Genomic DNA, 17,690 nt, shown 5'->3' with positions numbered 1-17,690 from the left:
ACTGTCTACCACACCACCGACTTTGGTGTCATCAGCAAATTTGCTAATCCACCCAACTATACCCTCATCCAGATCATTAATAAATATTACAAACAGCAGTGGCCCCAAAACAGATCCCTGAGGTACACCACTTGTAACCGCACTCCATGATGAATATTTACTATCAACCACCACCCTCTGTTTCCTATCCGCTAGCCAATTCCTGATCCAATTTCCTAGATCACCCCCAATCCCATACATCTGCATTTTCTGCAGAAGCCTACCATGGTGAACCTTATCAAACGCCTTACTAAAATCCATATATACCACGTCCACTGCCTTGCCCCCATCCACCTCCTTGGTCACTTTCTCAAAAAACTCAATAAGGTTAGTAAGGCACGACCTACCTGCCACAAAACCATGCTGACTATCACCTATCAATTCATTACTCTCCAAATAAGGCACGTTTTTTTACACAGAGGGTGGTGGGTGCCTGGAACTCGCTGCTGGGGGAGATCGTGGAAGCAGGTACGACAGTGACTTTTAAGGGGTGTCTGGACAAATACATGAACAGGGTGGGAATAGGGGGATATGATCCCGGAAGGATAGGGGGTTTTAGTTCAGTCGGGCAGCATGGTCGGTGCAGGGTTGGAGGGCCGATGGGCCTGATTCAGTGCTGTAATTTTCTTTGTTCTTTGCTCTTTGTTCTCAGACACTAATTTGACCTCAGTTACAGTATTGTGTACAGTTCCGGGTGCCACACTATCGAAAGGATGTGAATACATTGGAGGGAGTGAGAAGAAGTTTACAAGAATGGTTCCAGGGATGAGAAACCTCAGTTACGAGGATAGATTGCAGAAATTCCAGGAGCCACCTTGCTGAGAGATTTGCTGTTCATTGGAGGACAGAACGGTTTAAAATGAGTAAAGCATTTGGAAAGTCACATAGAAAATTATTCCAGCAGATTTCTGTATTGATTACAAGGCAGCATCAGGTCAGGACTGGCACTAAATGGATTAAACACGTGTTATTAGAAGATGCACCCCATGACTGCGAGTCACTGTTAATGCTAATTGAATCACTCCGCTTGCTTAGGATTTGGCAATTAGTTTAAAGAAAAACAACTTACATCTATATGGCATCTTTAACGGAGCATTAGCAAACAAACTGTGGTGTTAAGCCACTAATGGAGATATTGGGACAGATGAGGTCAGTCTTAAGGAGCATCTTCAAGCAGCAGAGAGAGGCAGGGAGGGAATTCTAGAGCTTAGCGTCTAGGAAGCTGAGGACACGGCTACCAATGATAAAGCAAAAGAGAAGTACCAAATAGGGATTCCACCATAAGACATAGGAGCAGAAATATTTGGCCCATTGAGTCTGATCTGCCATTCAATATGTGGAAGTTAGGTTACAACAATTGTGAAAATTAAAGTTCCATAATTGTCAAAAAAAAAATTCTGTCAAGTAATGGAAAATTATTCTTAGCCAAACACGACCTTCAGTCAGGCCTTCAGTGAGGCCAACACTGACGCACGCAGGATAAGCGAGTATATCTAAAACCTTGTTCCATAAACATTGCATTCCAGGTTAGGGCAGCAGGATGAAAACAAAGAACAAGTTACCATGGCGATTACCAAATAGCAAGATATGTGGGACGTATTATGCTAATGAAGGATTGGTTTTCTATTGGATAAGAAAGGGCAAAAGGCTATGCTATAATTGGTGGGTATGTATGTCAATGAAAGATGTGAAAAAATCTCTTGTTCCTGATTTGCTGTAATTAACTGTAACGGCTGAGCTGTTTCTCTGTAACCTCAGACTGCTCCAGCCATTCCGTGTTGGCGTAGAGAGTTCTCCTTGTACACAAGTAATTAAAGAGCTTGCATTGGATGCATGGTGCCCAGCGCTGTTTGTGTAAGGAGTCGACTGAGTGCCGAGATTGCTGTTACCCAAGAGAACTCTAACAAATGAGATCATGACTGATCTGATACGATAATCCTCAACTCCAATTTCCCGCCTTATCCCATGATTTCCTCACTGATTAAAAATCTGTCTATCTCAGCCTTGAGCCAAGCTGGTGAGATGGGTGATAAATATTACTGCAAAGACGTTAGGTGAGATCTTCTGACCCAACTTGCCGGCAGGGTCTTCCAGTCCCGCCGAAGGCGACCCCTCTCCCTTCTCCCCGCGACGGGTTCCCTGTTGGCGGAGCGGGCGAACCATACAAAACACCAGAGACCCCAGCAGGACCAGAAGCCCCCCGCTGGTGGCCAACGATGAGCCACCTCTGCTGCTGGAAGACGTGCTGCGGGGGTGGGGGGAATTACTCTCAATAAAAGTCACCAGTTTAGCAGTTTTTATAGACTCCAAAAATTAATAGATTGAGATCCTGAGCAGACCTGTCACAGAATTTACACTTTCATAACAATGAACCTGGCTGCAATTGCCACAGAACCTGGGTGTTGGAGGTTGCTGCAGTTTCTAGAGGCTCTGAATATACATTAGCTTTACCTAGAATTCTGCCAATTGGGAAAAGAGATACCACACTATCTAATACGCATTGGTCAGACATCAATGTATTTAACTGACATTGAATTTACAACGTAGAAGCCAGGATTCATGCTCCACACAAGTGACCTCCCACTCTTCTTTATCTAACCTGTCAATGCATTTATCTATCCTTTTCTCCTTCATGTACTTATCTAACTTTCCTTTAAATAAACAATGGGCTATTTTAAAGTTTATAAAGTTTATTTACTTATTAGCCACAAGTAGCACCGCAATGAAGTTACTGTGAAATTCCCCTAGTCGCCACACTCCGGCGCCTGTTCGGGTCAATGCACCCTAACCAGCACGTCTTTCAGACTGTGGGAGGAAACCGGAGCACCCGGAGGAAACCCACGCAGACACGGGGAGAACGTGCACAGACGGTGGCCCAAGCCGGGAATCGAACCCGGGTCCCTGGCGCTGTGAGGCTGCAGTGTTAACCGCTGTGCCACCCCCGTGACAAGATGTCATTACAGGAAAGAAACACCCACTCACACGTGCACATTGCATATATAAATACACACAAATATTCACACGTGCAACCACATGCACACACACACATTCACACATGAAATAGAAGAACAACAGGGAATAAGCACTGGAATCATCGGCACATTTTCCTTTACCTCGGAATCAGAGCTGTCTATTTCTGCCAGAGTCGGCGCCTTCAGCAGTTTCCTTCTTTGCACTTGCAAGGAGTGGGCATCTTTTTCGGTCGTTTGAGAGATGACTGCGCCGTTGGCCAGAGTTGCTGGCGAGGTCTTTCGGCTCCTCTCTGGAGTCGTCACGTCTGTTAACACAGGAGAAGTGAATCTAAAGGTCTATTCCAGCGCACTGTTCTGCGGGAGGTTATTTCTACACTGCATGCCTTCTGCTGCATGCAGAGCACCAATATCAAGGTTAGAGTTGCCACCTGTCTGGTTTTGGAAGCAGGCACTGTGCTTTTTGAATAAGTTATTGTAAAACATCTAAGAAGTACAAATCTATCACCAAAAGTGCATCTTTCCTATTCCTCAAACCTTATGATGTGTACACATTAAAGTCATCCCGGCGTTCAGTAAGATTTCTGCAGAAGCAAATGGCAGACTCCAGCCATGGATTGTCCCTTCCTTTGCGATGTATAAACCTGGCAAATGTGGCAACTCTAATCACAAGCAAGCCCCTTCCCTCCATATCAACTTTATTGCTTGAAGTCTGTTGTTAAATTTTTTCCTTTGTTGAAAACTTTTTAAAAAACCCACCTACAAATGGCATGACTGTTTACAACACCATCCCAGCCATGGCTCAGGCAGACACACTGGCCGGGGTTTTGCCGGCACGCCCGCTCCGATTCCGGGGCAGGCGCGGCTTGCAGAACGGAATTCTCCGTTGGCCTCGGGCGGGATTTTACGAGCGAGGTCGTAAAACACCGGCCACTAACTTTCCCACCACAGAATCACAGCATTGTTACGGTGCAGAAAGAGGCCACTTGGCCCATCATGTCTGCACTAGCTCACCTCGATTCCTTTCCCGCCATCTCACTGTAACCCTGCTCATTCTTCCTTTTCAGGTAACAGCCTTCTGGTTGCTTCTAGATAAAAGCAAATTATCTAAAGGATGCTGGAATCAGCTTTGACAAAGGGTCGTCTGAATTCGAAACATCAGCTCTTTTCTCTCCTTACAGATGCTGCCAGACCTGCTGAGATTTTCCAGCATTTTCTCTTTTGGTCTCGGATTGCTTTTATTGACCCTGCCTTTACCACACCCTCAGGCAATGCATTCCAAACCCTCACCATTCTCTGCATGAAAAAGTTTTTCCTCATACCACTTTTGCTTCTTTTGCCAATGATTTTAAATCTGCGCCCCCTCGGCCTCAATCCTTTCAGGAGTTTGAACAATTTCCCCCTATCCACTCTGTTCAGATGCCTCACGATTTTGAGTACCTCTATCAAATCTCCTCTTCACCCTCTTTTCTCCAAGGAAAATAACTTCTCCGATCCATCTTCATAACTGAAGTTCCTCACCCCTGGAACCATTCTCGTGAATATCTCCAGTATCTCTCTCCAGTGTCTGCACATTTTCCTAAAGTGCAGCTCCCAGAACTGGAGCCAAGGCTAGGTTAGTGAATTATACAAGTTCAACATAGCCTCTTGAAGGGCATTGGTGAGGCCGCAGCTGGAATACTGTGTGCAGTATTGGTCCCCTTATATGAGGAAGGATATATTGGCATTGGAGGGAGTGCAGAGAAGGTTCACCAGGTTGATACCGGAGATGAGGGGTTTGGATTATGAGGAGAGGCTGAGGAGATTGGGTTTGTACTCGTTGGAGTTTAGAAGGATGAGGGGGGATCTTATGGAGACTTATAAGATAATGCGGGGGCTGGATAGGGTGGAGGCGGAGAGATTCTTTCCACTTAGTAAGGAAGTTAAAACTAGAGGACACAGCCTCAAAATAAAGGGGGGTCGGTTTAAGACAGAGTTGAGGAGGAACTTCTTCTCCCAGAGGGTGGTGAATCTCTGGAATTCTCTGCCCACTGAGGTGGTGGAGGCTACCTCGCTGAATATGTTTAAAGCGCGGATGGATGGATTCCTGATCGGTAAGGGAATTAAGGGTTATGGGGATCAGGCGGGTAAGTGGTACTGATCCACGTCAGATCAGCCATGATCTTATTGAATGGCGGGGCAGGCTCGAGGGGCTAGATGGCCTACTCCTGCTCCTATTTCTTATGTTCTTATGTTCTTATGTTCTTTGCTCTTGTTCACCATAATCCCCAGGTGGAACAGGCTCGCGAGGATGACCTGCTCCTATTCTTATGTCCCTGGTGGCAACGTTCTTTTTTGGGGTTGAAAGATCCCAGTTCCTTTGACACAAATCTGAAAAACAACCTAATTAAATATTGGCACTGAGTACTGGAGTATTGACCCATGTGCCAGGGACTGCTACTTTCTTTCTTAACACCCTCCTTCCACACCAAGTCTCCAACTCAACGAGACAATTAGCAGAAAAAGCAAGCTGCTTAAAGTTAGGACAGAAGCAAGGTCAGAGGTGTATCGACCTCATAACATTATTAGTAATAATGGGACATTTAGAAAGTCAAAATGCAATCCATCAATCAGCATAACTTTATGAAGGGTAAATAGTGTTTGACTAATTTTCTGGACTTCTTTGAAGATGTAACAAGCAAAGTAGATAGCGGGGGTCCTGTAGATGTAGTGTATCTGGGCTTCCAGAAGGCAATTGATAAAGTGCTGCACAAAAGGTTAATGCACAAGATAAGATCTCACGAGGTTGGGGGTAATTTATTAGCTTGGATAGAAGGTTAGCTAACCGACAGAAAGTAGAGAGTCGAGATAAATGGGTCTTTTTCTGGTTGGCAGGATGTAACTAGTGGGGTGCCACAGGGTTCAATCCTTGGACCCCAACTATTTACAATCTATATTAATGACTTGGATGCAGGGATAGAATGTATTACAGCCAAATTTGCAGATGACACTAAAATAGATGGGAAAGCAAGTTGCAATGAGAAAATAAACAATTGACAAATAGGTTAGGTGAATGGTCCAAAATTTGGCAGGTGGAATTTAACATGGATAAATGTACGGTTATCTATTTTGGTCTAAGGAATAAAAAGGCAGCTTACTATTTAAATGAAGAGAAACTTCAAAATGCGTCGGTGCAGAGGGATCTGGGTGTCCTTGTGCACGAATCGCTGCAAGTTAGTATGCAGGTGCAGCAGTTAATAAGGAAAACAAATGGAATTTTGGCATTCATTGCGAATGGAATAGATTATAAAAGTAGGGAAGTGCTGTTACAGCTGTACTGGGCAGTGGTGAGACCCCATTTGGAGCACAGTTTTGGTCCGCTTACTTGAGGAAGTACATAAATGCATCAGAAGTGGTTCAGAGAAAGTTCACGAGGTTGATTTCAGGGATGAAGAACTTGTCTTATGAAGGGAGGTTGAGCATTTAGGCCAATACTCTCTGGAGTTTAGAAGAATAAGAGGAGATTCTCATAACAAGAGGAGAATAAGAGGAGGTCTCTCAGATTTAGGACTGAGTTGAGGAGGAACTTCTTCACACAAAGGGTTGTGAATCTGTGGAATTCCCTGCCCAGTGAAGCCGTTGAGGCTACCTCATTGAATGTTTTTAAGGCAAGGATAATACATTTTTGAACAGTAAAGGAATTAAGGGTTATGGTGAGCGGGCGGGTAAGTGGAGCTGGGTCCACAAGAAGATCAGCCATGATCTTGTTGAATGGCAGAGCAGGCTCGAGGGGCCAGATGGCCTCCTCCTGCTCCTAGTTCTTATATTCTTATCTATTTGAAATAAGATGCTAAAGGGGATTGAGCGGATAGACGTAGAGTGGATGTTTCCCGTTGTTGGATATTCCAGAATGCATAGTTTTGGGCTGAGGGATGGAAGATTTAAAACAGAAATGAGGAGGATTTACTTCACTCAAAGAGTTGTGAATCTGTGGAATTCTCTACGACAGAGTGCAGTGAACACCAGAACACCGAACAAATTTAAAGAGATGGATAGGTTTTTAATTAGCAGAGCGATGAAGCACTGTAGTGATTGGGCAGGAAGGTGGAGTTGAGGCCAAGATGAGATCAGCCATGATAGTATTGAATGGCGGGGCAGGCTGGAGGGGTTGAATTGCCCGTTCCTGCTCCTAGTTCTTATGTTCTTGTTAGAGGGTAATAATGACTAAGATTGCAGTGAAGATGAATCATCTGTTTTCTTATCAAGGCATTGGGGGCTTAGAGGAAAGAATTGAAGCAATTGGACAAAAACCTGTGAAAGTTATTTTTAATGCAATGTGTATAATTAAATTCTGAGCAGCTTCAACTGTACGAGTCAGACATTCCTGAGCAGAGCCCCTTCCAAACTGTCTAAATTCCCCAATGGTTTCATGGATAAATGCAATGCCTGACTAAGCCACACAGAGCAGCAAGTAGCCAGGCTACACCCTCGATTGGTAGAGGGGCATCACAAATTGTTTCAGCACCTCGGGATTTGGGGGCATGTGGGTGGGTAAGGGTGGGTCAGGATTCTAACTCCATGGGAGGGGCTTTCCGGCGGCACTCGCCCCAAAGCCGGAAAATCCTTCCCGAGGTCAACGGGCATTTGCATGGTCCATGTCCCGCCCGCTACGATTCGGATGGTGGGCGGGACGGGAAAATTCGCCCCTGATCCCTATCCAGTTATTTCCAAAGGAAGGAGTGTGTAAGGTAGATCTTGACTCTGGGCAATAGGGTAAAACGGATGAGCTTACATCTGGTTTCACATCTGAAATCACAAGTCAGGAGAGCGATGAAACAGGCCGCTGACTCGTTATCACTTGTTTCCCGCTGTATACAAAGTATATTCTCTAATCATATGTGTTAAAACAAAGCACAAAGAACAAAGAAAATTACAGCACAGGAATAGGCCCTTCGGCCCTCCAAGCCTGCACCGACCATGCTGCCTGACTGAACTAAAACCTCCTATCCTTCCGGGGACCGTATCCCTCCATTCCCATCCTATTCATGTATTTGTCCAGATGCCCCTTAAAAGTCACTGCCGTATCCGCTTCCACTACCTCCCCCGGCAGCGAGTTCCTCTGCACCACCCTCTGTGTAAAATATCTGCCTCGTACATCCCCTTTAAACCTTGCCCCTCATACATTAAACCTATGCCTCTTAATAATTGACTCTTCCACCCTGGGGAAAAGCCTCTGACTATCCACTCTGTCCATGCCCCTCATAATCTTGTAGACTTCTATCAGGTCGCCCCTCAACCTCCGTCATTCCAGTGAGAACGAACCAAGTTTCTCCAACCTCTCCTCATAGCTAATGCCCTCCACACCAGGCAACATCCTGGTAAATCTTTTCTGTACCCTCTCCAAAGCCTCCACATCCTTCTGGTAGTGTGGCGAGTAGTTATGTATTAGTAGTTATATACTAATTCAGCTGTTCCTGTAATCTATGAATGCTGGAAATCTGAAATAAAAACAGAAAAACATTGGAAAGCTCAACAGGTCTGGCAGCATCTGTGGAGAGAGAAACAGAGTCAATGTTTCGACTCCATACGACTCTCAAGTTATACGGACTTGAAACACTTGCCGGAATTTTCTGGCCCTTCACACCCCGTTGCTGCTGCAAGCGAGGACATAGCATTTGGCGCTGAACTAAATCTCCGTTCACTGCAGCTGGACTGGAGAATCCCACTGGAACGTTCCGGCCGTTAACTCTGTTTCTCACTCCACAGTTGCTGCCAGAGCTGCTGAGTTTTTCCAGCATTTTCTGTTTTTAATTTCTGTAATGTTCTGTGTTTTTACAGATCTCCTTCATACAATAAAGCACATATCATGTGATAACTTCACAGGTTTGGCCCCTTAATTTATTTTTGCTTTAATTAATTAGAGTCATAAAGGTCTACAGCATGGAAACAGGCCCTTCGGCCCAGCTTGCCCATGCCACCCAGTTTTTACCACTAAGCTAGTCCCAATTGCCCGCATTTGGCCCATATCTCTCTATACCCATCTTGCCCATGTAACTGTCTAAATGCTTTTTAAAAGACAAAATTGTACCCGCCTCTATTACTACTACTACCTCAGTTTGTTCCAGACACTCACCACCTTCTGAGTGAAAGAATTGCCCCTTTGGACGCTTTTGTATCCCTCCCTCTTACCTTAAACCTATTAATTCTATTCTATTTGCATAATTACAGCACTTACAAAGATGAGGAAGGCCTACAGGCCCAACTTAGCCCAGTATCCAGAAAGTTCCTTCAGTCACCTCATGAGGAAGAAATGAAAAACTAAAGAACAAAAAGGCCAATTCTTGGTTTCACTCTTCCCTATCCAATCAAAGCCAGAGAGTTTTCCTTCCTGCCCCACACATAAACATCTGGAGTTCCCTAAGGATCTATCCTTGGGCTCCCTCCTATTCCTCACCGACATGTTGTCCCTTAGCAATAGCCGATTCCAGATATAGGCTTACGCTTAACTCAATGTCTCCATGACCTCTGGTAGCAGGTATGGTAGGCTTCTTCAACCCACAACATCTACCACTTAGGATAAGAATATGGGAACACACCACCACCTGCAAGTCACTCATCATTCCATCTTGGAAATATCCTGCATTCCTTCATTGTTACTGAGTCAAAATCCTGAAACGCTCTGGGCGGGATTTTCCGGCCACGCTCATCCCAACGCCGGAAAATCCCACCCGAGGTCAACGGACCTTTGCATGGCCCGTGTCCCGCCCACTACAATTCCCGTGGTGGGCAGGACAGGAAGATTCTGCCCTCTATCTGTGGGTGTACCTTCACCACATAGACTCTAATGGTTCAAATAGACAGTGCGTCACCATCTTGTAGAAGGACAACGAGGAATGGGCAATAAATGTAGGCCTTGCCAGTGGCACTCACATCCCATGAATGAATAAAGAAATAGCCCCACATCGAACCAAGGTCACTCGCTTTTGACTTGAATTCGATTCATGACATGCTTCATTGGCTGAAAGCACCGTCACCACACACATTGCAGTCACAAAAGCCCCTCCGCCAAGCACAAACCACAAAGGCAACAGCAGCAGTAAATGAATCCACGGAGCTAAGAATGGTTAAAAGTAAAGATGGATGAAGTGTAAGATGCAGAAGCAAAAGCAAGACGTGACAATAACCACCACATGTCAGGTACTGGAGCTACGTTTACCTGACAAGTCAAAACTGCAAGACAGGCTAAGTGGCCTCATTACTGTAAGAAAAACAATTGGATGATTAGGAAAAAAAAACAGAAAATAAATCATACAGGGTTAGAAATTCATCTCATCATCAAAACTTTATACTTTCAACTTTTGCAGAGAATTGATAAAGTCAGAACGGTAAAGAATACAGGCCATGACTCCAATTTTCCGTATGTTTTACTCCTTTCAAATAACTTCTGGAAAGGACAGACTATTCGACTCAACCAAAGACAACAATATATGCCAGAGAACAAAGACTTACTGTTCAAATATGATGTGCTTTGGTTCATGGGAGTACCAACTGAAACTGGGTCCAGGACGGTGCTAAAGCAAACCTTGTTATAAAAACATAGAGACTAGAAGCAGGAGGAGGCCATTCGGCCCTTCGAGCCTGCTCCACCATTCATTTTGATCATGGCTGATCATCAAATTCAATATCCTGATCTCCCCTTCCCCCCCATATCCCTTGATCCCTTTAGCCCCAAGAGCTATAGCTCATTTCTTCTTGAAATCAGACAAATGGCGTTAGAATGGAGCCCGATTTCGCCCTTTGCCAACTGGCAAACACAAAGGCTGGAATTTTACAAACCCCTTGGTGGAAGCTGGAAGGCTGGCAAAATGGCACAGGAAGGGGTCAGGAGTGGGGTCGTCCGACATCATTCCGCCACCATGCCACTGGCAGGGAAGTTAACCGACCACTCGGAGCCCAAGTCAGCTCATTGAATGGCCAATTAAGGACCTTCTGCTGCCTCTGGGGCATTTGGTAGCCTACCAGTGGACTTCAGGGGTGCGCCTCCCTCCAGCAATGGTGCTGCCCGTGCACCAAACTCCCTTCTCATCCATGCCCACGCCCACTGCACCCCCTCCCCCCAAAATTGCCAGGGCCTTGGCATCACCCAAATCCCACTTCCCCTCTTTCAGAATGCCTAGAGAGGCACATTCTCCCTGCAGCTGCAGCCTCAGCAATGGCCACCACCAGTGGTGGTGAAGTTGATTAAACTGGCAACGTATGGACCGCTATCTCTAACTGGATCACAGCCCCATCAACGGCCCACTTAATTGGCAGAAAGATGCCTGTCTGGGTCCCACCACGCTGAGTTCAGCCTCTATGGTCTCAGCTATAGATTTTACAAGAGTAACTAGTCAGCCAAGTCCAAGTTTTGCATCTCCATGGGTAGATGTTCAAATACCTTAGCGCAGATCAAGAAATAACTCTGGGACCTTCATGGTCATCATAAGGGTTAGATATCATAGTCAATGGTACAGTTACCATTTATCTTCTCAGTTGTTAACATCTTTCAATACAATTCATACTTCCTTTAATGGATTTTAGGATTCTTGACCACTTGCTGATTAGACAAAGAACTGGTGGCCAGGATAAAATGAAATTTGACAGGTTACCAAAAGAGGTGTTCCAACATTCTGCAGCTTTCAAACTCACAAATAAATGCTGTAATTGAGGAAAAGTTGCCCATGATAGTGGATTCCAACTCAGGAAATTTTCACCCTCATTTTCAAATCCCTCTAAGGCCTCACCTCTCCGTACCCCTGTAACCTCCTCCAGCCCACAAAAATGCAGGCACGGTGGCACAGTGGTTAGCACTGCTGCCTCACAGCGCCAGGGACCCGGGTTCGATTCCGGTCTCAGGTCACTGTCTATGTGGAGTTTGCACATTCTCCTCGTGTCTGTGTGGGTTTCCTCCGGGTGCTCTGGTTTCCTCCCACAGCCCAAAAATGTGCGGGTTAGATGGATTGGTCATGCTAAATTGCCCGTTAGTATCAAGGGGACTAGCGAGGGTAAATGCATGGGGTTATAGGGATAGGGAATGGGTGGGGATTTAGGTTGGTGCAGATTTGATGGGCCAAATGGCCTCTTTCTGCACTGTAGGATCCTATGAAATCTCTCAGCTCCTTCAGTTCTGGCCTCCTGCCCATCCCCGATTTGAATTCCTCCACAATTGACCATCGTGGTTTCAGCTGCCCGGGTCCTAACCACTGAAATTCCTTCCTTAATCATCGCCAGATCTCTCTCCTCCTCAAAGTCACTCCGTAAAATTTGACCAAGCTTTTGGACACCTCTCCTAATTACTCTGTACAGTTCCGTGAAAAAGCTCCCAGCCACACAACAGTGCCAGCACGCTCTTGTTTTCTTAACACAAATAGATACAGCCCTACAAATACCTCATCTATCCTTTCTACTTCGAACTGTGTCATCATCAATCTTTTTCCTCCTCTATCATTCCTGAAAAGTCGGCAGCCAGGAATATTCAGAACTCATTTCTGCTCTGGTTGGAACCATGTCTATGTTGATGTAACCATATCACGTAGAAATTTGTGTCCGCACCTTATTACCTCATTAGTTGCAGTATGAACACTGACATACAACCAATTTAATACCACCTTTGTCACCTTGGGGGTGGTAATGGCCAAGTGGTATCATTGCTGTATTATTAATCCAGAAACTCAGCTGATGTTCAGGGGACCTGGGTTCAAATCTCGTCATGGCAACTGATGGGATTTGAATTCAATAAAATATATCTGGAATTAAGAATCTACTGTTTGTCAATTGTCGACACGGTGGTACTGTGGTTAGCACTGCTGCCTCACAGCGCCAGGGACCGGGGTTCGATTCCCAGCTTGGGTCATTGTCTGTATGGAGTCTGCACGTTCTTCCCGTGTCTGCGTGGGTTCCCTCCGGGTGCTCCAGTCTCCTCCCACAGTCCAAAAGCCATGCTGGTTAGGTGCATTGGCCATGCTAAAATTCTCTCTCAATGTGCCCAAACAGGCACCAGCGTGTGGCGACTAGGGGATTTTCACAGTAACTTCATTGCAATGTTAATTTAAGCCTACTTGTGACACTAATAAATAAACTTTTAAAAAAGTGAGAAAAACCCATCTGGTTCACTAATGTCCTTTAGGGAAGGAAATCTGCCATCCTTATCTGGTCTGGCCGACATGTGACTCCAGAGCCACAGCAATGTGGTTGACTCTTAAATGCCCTCCAAGGGTAACCAGGGATGGGCAATAAATGCTGGCCCAGCCAGCAATGCCCATGTCCCTCGAATGAATAAATAAAAAACCTTAGCAAAATTCCTCAATCTGATCTCTGAAATTCTTGAGGGATTTCCAATTTTATTGCTGCATATTGCTGAAATCTGGCTGCCATTTATACTGGCGTGATCTTATGGTCCTGCCAGCGGCACACTCCCACTGTGGGTTCCCCAGCGGTGAGGGGTGCGTCCAATGGGAAATCTCGTTGTCCACAGCGGGGCCATAAGCTTCCGCCGCCAGTGAGCGGCACACCACTTCCCATCATTGCGAAACGTGCCACCGAGGTGGAGGAAAATCCCACCTATTATCTCCGCAGTTCAGTGTCTGATAGTGTTCTTGTGAAATGCCTTCGGGTATCTTATTGTGTTAAAGGCATTGGGCCAAATCTTGGGCTGTTGGGTCGCTGTCGGAGTGCCACTCCACTCTTATTTCCTTTCCTTAGACTGGGACGCCACATTTCACACTCGGACTGGGGGGGTGGTTAACATTGGTAATGTTAAATTCTCCCTCAGTGCACCCGAACAGGCGCTGGAGTGTGGTGACTAGAGGATATTCACTAACTTCATTGCAGTGTTAATGTAAGCCTACTTGTGACACTAATAAATTAATAAATAAACTTTAACTTTAAAAACTTAAACGACATAATTGTCATTTCCCTGCTCATCGACAATCTCCCAATGGAACACCCATTTATACATCCTTTATAAAGTACCTGGATGCGCACTCAGAACATCGTAACATTCACATCTATGGGCCAAGTGCTGGTCAATGGGATTAGGTGGGAGGTCAGGTGTGTCTCGGGTGTCGGTGCAGACTCGATGGGCTGAAGGGCCTCTTCGGCACTGTATGACTCTGTAATTCTATAACAGGAAGATCAGAACGATCACAGGAGAATTAAAAAACCAACCGAGTTGGGCGCAGAAGGGATAAAGCGACAGATGGCCAGATGTCAGGGTTATGTGAAGTAGGGTAGGAGGTGGCTCATGGGGAATGTAAACACTGGCATGGACCAGCCTAGCTGGGTTGGCCTGTTCCTGTGCTGTAAATTCAATGTCATTTCAAACAGAGGGAATATCAGATGAGATTTGTTACAGCCCCATCCAAACACCCATTTCCTTCTCTGTGCGCTGACCCTGCTTGTAGACACAATATAAGGTCATTAGAAACAGGAGCAGGGTTAGGCTATCAGACCCCTCAAGCCTGCTCTGCCATTCAATACCATCATAGCTGCTCACTGAACTCAAATCCACTTTTTCACCCAAAGCACAGATCCCTCGATTCCCTTTATATCCAAAAATCCATCAATCTTGAATATACCCAATGACTGAGCGTGCAGAGCTTTTGGGTAGAAACTTATAAAGATTCACAACCTTCTGAGTGAAGAGATTTCTCATCAACTCAGTCCTAAACAGCTGACATCTTATCCTGAGACTATAAGCCCTAGTTCCAGACTCTCCAGCCAAGGGAGACATCCTCCCGGCATCTACTCTGTCAAGCCCTTTAAGGATTTTATACGCTTTATTGAGATTAGCTCTTAAGCCTCAAAATGCCAGAGGATACAGCCCTTTCTACGCACCCTCTCAACAAAAACATCAAAAGAATAACTTGCTCTGACCATTGATCCAACTGATCAGACAGAGTTTGCACAGCAATGGGCACTTGCCTGAAAGAGTGCAGCCACAATAACACAGAAGAACCTCAACACCATCCAGGACAAAGCAGCCCACTCAATTCTTATCCCTTCCACAAACATTCAATCCCTCAACCATCGAAGTGGCAGCCGTGTGTACCACCTACAAGATGCACTGCAGGAATTCACCAAGGTTCCTTGGGCAGCACCTTCCAAACCCATGATCACTACCATCTGGAAGGACAAGAGCAGCAGATACCTGGGAACAGCACCATGTGGAGGTTCCCCTCCAAGCCACCCACCATCCTGACTTGGAAATATATCACCATTCCCTCACGGTCGCTGGGTCAAAATCTTGGAATTCCCTCCCTAACAGCACTGTGGGCGTACCTACACCTCAGGGACTGCAGCGATTCAAACAGGCAGCTCACCACCACCTTCTGAGGCGCAATTAAGGATGCGCAATAAATACTGGCCTAGCCAGTGACGCCCACATCCCATAAAATGAAATTTCTTTAAACTCCCAGCCTGTAGGGAGCTGAGTAACCAATAAAAACTCCTGAAACTTTCAACCTGGGATCTTGCCATGCCATCAATGCAATATTCCAACACATTTATTGCAACCTGTCCCAGTTAGACTCCATCTAGTCCACACAACCACTTTCTCACCTGACGTCTTGTCTGGAGTTTGTGGAATTCCTACCTCCTAGTTCTATAAATACAGTTCGAGTTAAATAAGCTGCTGACAATATTCCATTTCCCATTCTTCCAGGCACTTTAAAAAAAAACCCACAGATCACATTCCCTTCCATGATTCTTCTCACTAACGAGAACACTCCCAGTTCTGACAGCACAACCCTTACTTCAGTACAATTCAGACTCCCCACTTCTTTTCCCTGAACTCTACTGAGTGCTTCCCATCTCATTTTGAAGGCAGGCTGCGCACAATATTAGAAAAATGGGCAAGTTACATCAGGTTAAATTAACTCAGCACAGCTTCCAATGAAATTGAGCTGAATCTCTGAACATGGGGCATTCAACGGGGAGGCTTTCAATGGGGCAGCATTGGGGGTGGCACAGTGGTTAGCACTGCTGCCTCACAGTGCCAGGGACCCGGGTTCGATTCCCAGCTCGGGTTACTGCCTGTCTGGAGTCTGCACGTTCTCTGTGCGTTTGCGTGGGTTTCCTCCGGGTGCTCCGGCTTCCTCCCACAGTCCAAAGATGTATGGGTTAGGTTGATTGGCCATGCTAAATTGACTCTAGTTTCGGGGGGATTAGCAGGATAAATATGTGGGGTTATGGGAATAGGGTGGGATTCTTGTTGGTGGAGGCTCAATGGGCCGAATGGCCTCCTTCTGTCTAGTAGGGATTCTATGAGTAGGGAAGTGATAATTACATACAAGTTTTAACTCCCATTAATTGGTACTTAGCCAGTCATTTAACATGATTCTACTCTTCATGTAACACAAAGCATACCATATGACAACCTACACAATTCAAGGCACCACTGCACACGTGTTACAAAGATCTTAACGTGTGAACAACTGTTTGTGCTCTGTCAGGTGGGTCCTATAGACATGTACTGCAGTTGTGCAGGGCATTGGTGAGACCAGACCTGGAGTATTCTGTGCAGTTTTCGTGTCCTTATCTGAGGAAGGATGTCCCTGCTATAGAGGGAGTGTATTCATTGGAGTTTAGAATAGTGAGAGGGGATCTCATAGAAACTTATAAAATTCTAACAGAGTTAAACAGGTTAAATTCAGAAAGAATGTTCCCAATAGTGGGGGAGCCCAAAACTAGGAGTCATAGTTTGAGGATAAACTTTTAGAACTGAGGGGAGGAGAAATTTATTCACCCAGAGTGGTAAATCTGTGGAATTCACTACCACAGAAAGTAGTTGAGGCCAAAACATTGAGTGATTTCAAGATGGAATTAGATATAGCTCTTGGGGCTAAAGGGATCAAGAGATATGCAGGGGGATCAGGATAATGAATTTGATGATCAGCCATGATCAAATGAACGGCGGAGCAGGCTCAAAGGGCCGAATGGCCTACTCTTGCTTCTAGTTTCTCTGTTAAATCCTTCAGATTGATAATACACAGCCCCTCAAGGGATCAGGTACCTCATTACAGATGTTAACCCTGGAAATGCCACCACAACAAACTCAACACCTTGGGCAGGTTTTTCTTTTTTGCAATCATGTACAGACTGGCGTCTAAATTCCTGTGTTTCCGTTTCAAAGATTACCACTGGTGAATGAATGGCCTTTAATGTTCTGAAGGGTGAATCTTATAATTGTACTTTGTAATGTTCACTCTTCCTATTCCAAAAGGCCCCTCGGGGTGAATGACTATCAAGCACACGCTCATTCACACTAATACTCCTGAAAACACCAGACTAAAACACCAACAGGAAGCACTGTTACACATGTTAGCTTGGCTCAGCTGGAAGCATTCTCAATTTTGATTCCATTAAGCCACTCTAAGCCAGAACTTCAGTGCAGGAGTGTGGGAGGAATGCATGTTTGAAGGCACCATCTGTTGGATAAGAGATGAAAGCGAAACCCAGTCTGCCAATTCAGATGAATAGTTAGAGAGCTCCTGCCACAATTCGAAGAACCAAGGGGTGTTTTCCAGCTTTTGAGCCTCACATTACTCCCTCGACTACCTGGAAGGACATGGCAGCAGACTCACGGGAATACCTCCAGGTTCCCCTCAAAGCCGCAAACCGTTCCGACTTGGCCACTCATTGCCCTTGTTTCACTGTCAAAATGCT

The 17,690-nt window shown here is 45.6% G+C and overlaps 1 protein-coding gene across 3 annotated transcripts in view; it reads right to left on the bottom strand.

Annotated features, from left to right (window-relative positions):
* Window positions 1-17,690, bottom strand: part of LOC144495572 (protein spire homolog 1-like) — a 266,677-nt gene that overhangs the window by 70,341 nt on the left and 178,646 nt on the right. For all 3 annotated transcript variants that reach the window (XM_078215700.1, XM_078215699.1, XM_078215701.1), the window contains exons 9-10: window positions 10,204-10,245; window positions 3,153-3,316 (exon numbers count right to left, since the gene is read on the bottom strand). In XM_078215700.1, coding sequence (XP_078071826.1) covers window positions 3,153-3,316; window positions 10,204-10,245 — 206 coding nt within the window. The remainder of the gene's footprint in view (window positions 1-3,152; window positions 3,317-10,203; window positions 10,246-17,690) is intronic.

The sequence above is a fragment of the Mustelus asterias genome, chromosome 7 (genome assembly GCF_964213995.1).
Source record: "Mustelus asterias chromosome 7, sMusAst1.hap1.1, whole genome shotgun sequence".
Lineage (NCBI taxonomy): Eukaryota > Metazoa > Chordata > Chondrichthyes > Carcharhiniformes > Triakidae > Mustelus > Mustelus asterias.
This window is presented reverse-complemented; position numbering and strand designations above follow the sequence as displayed.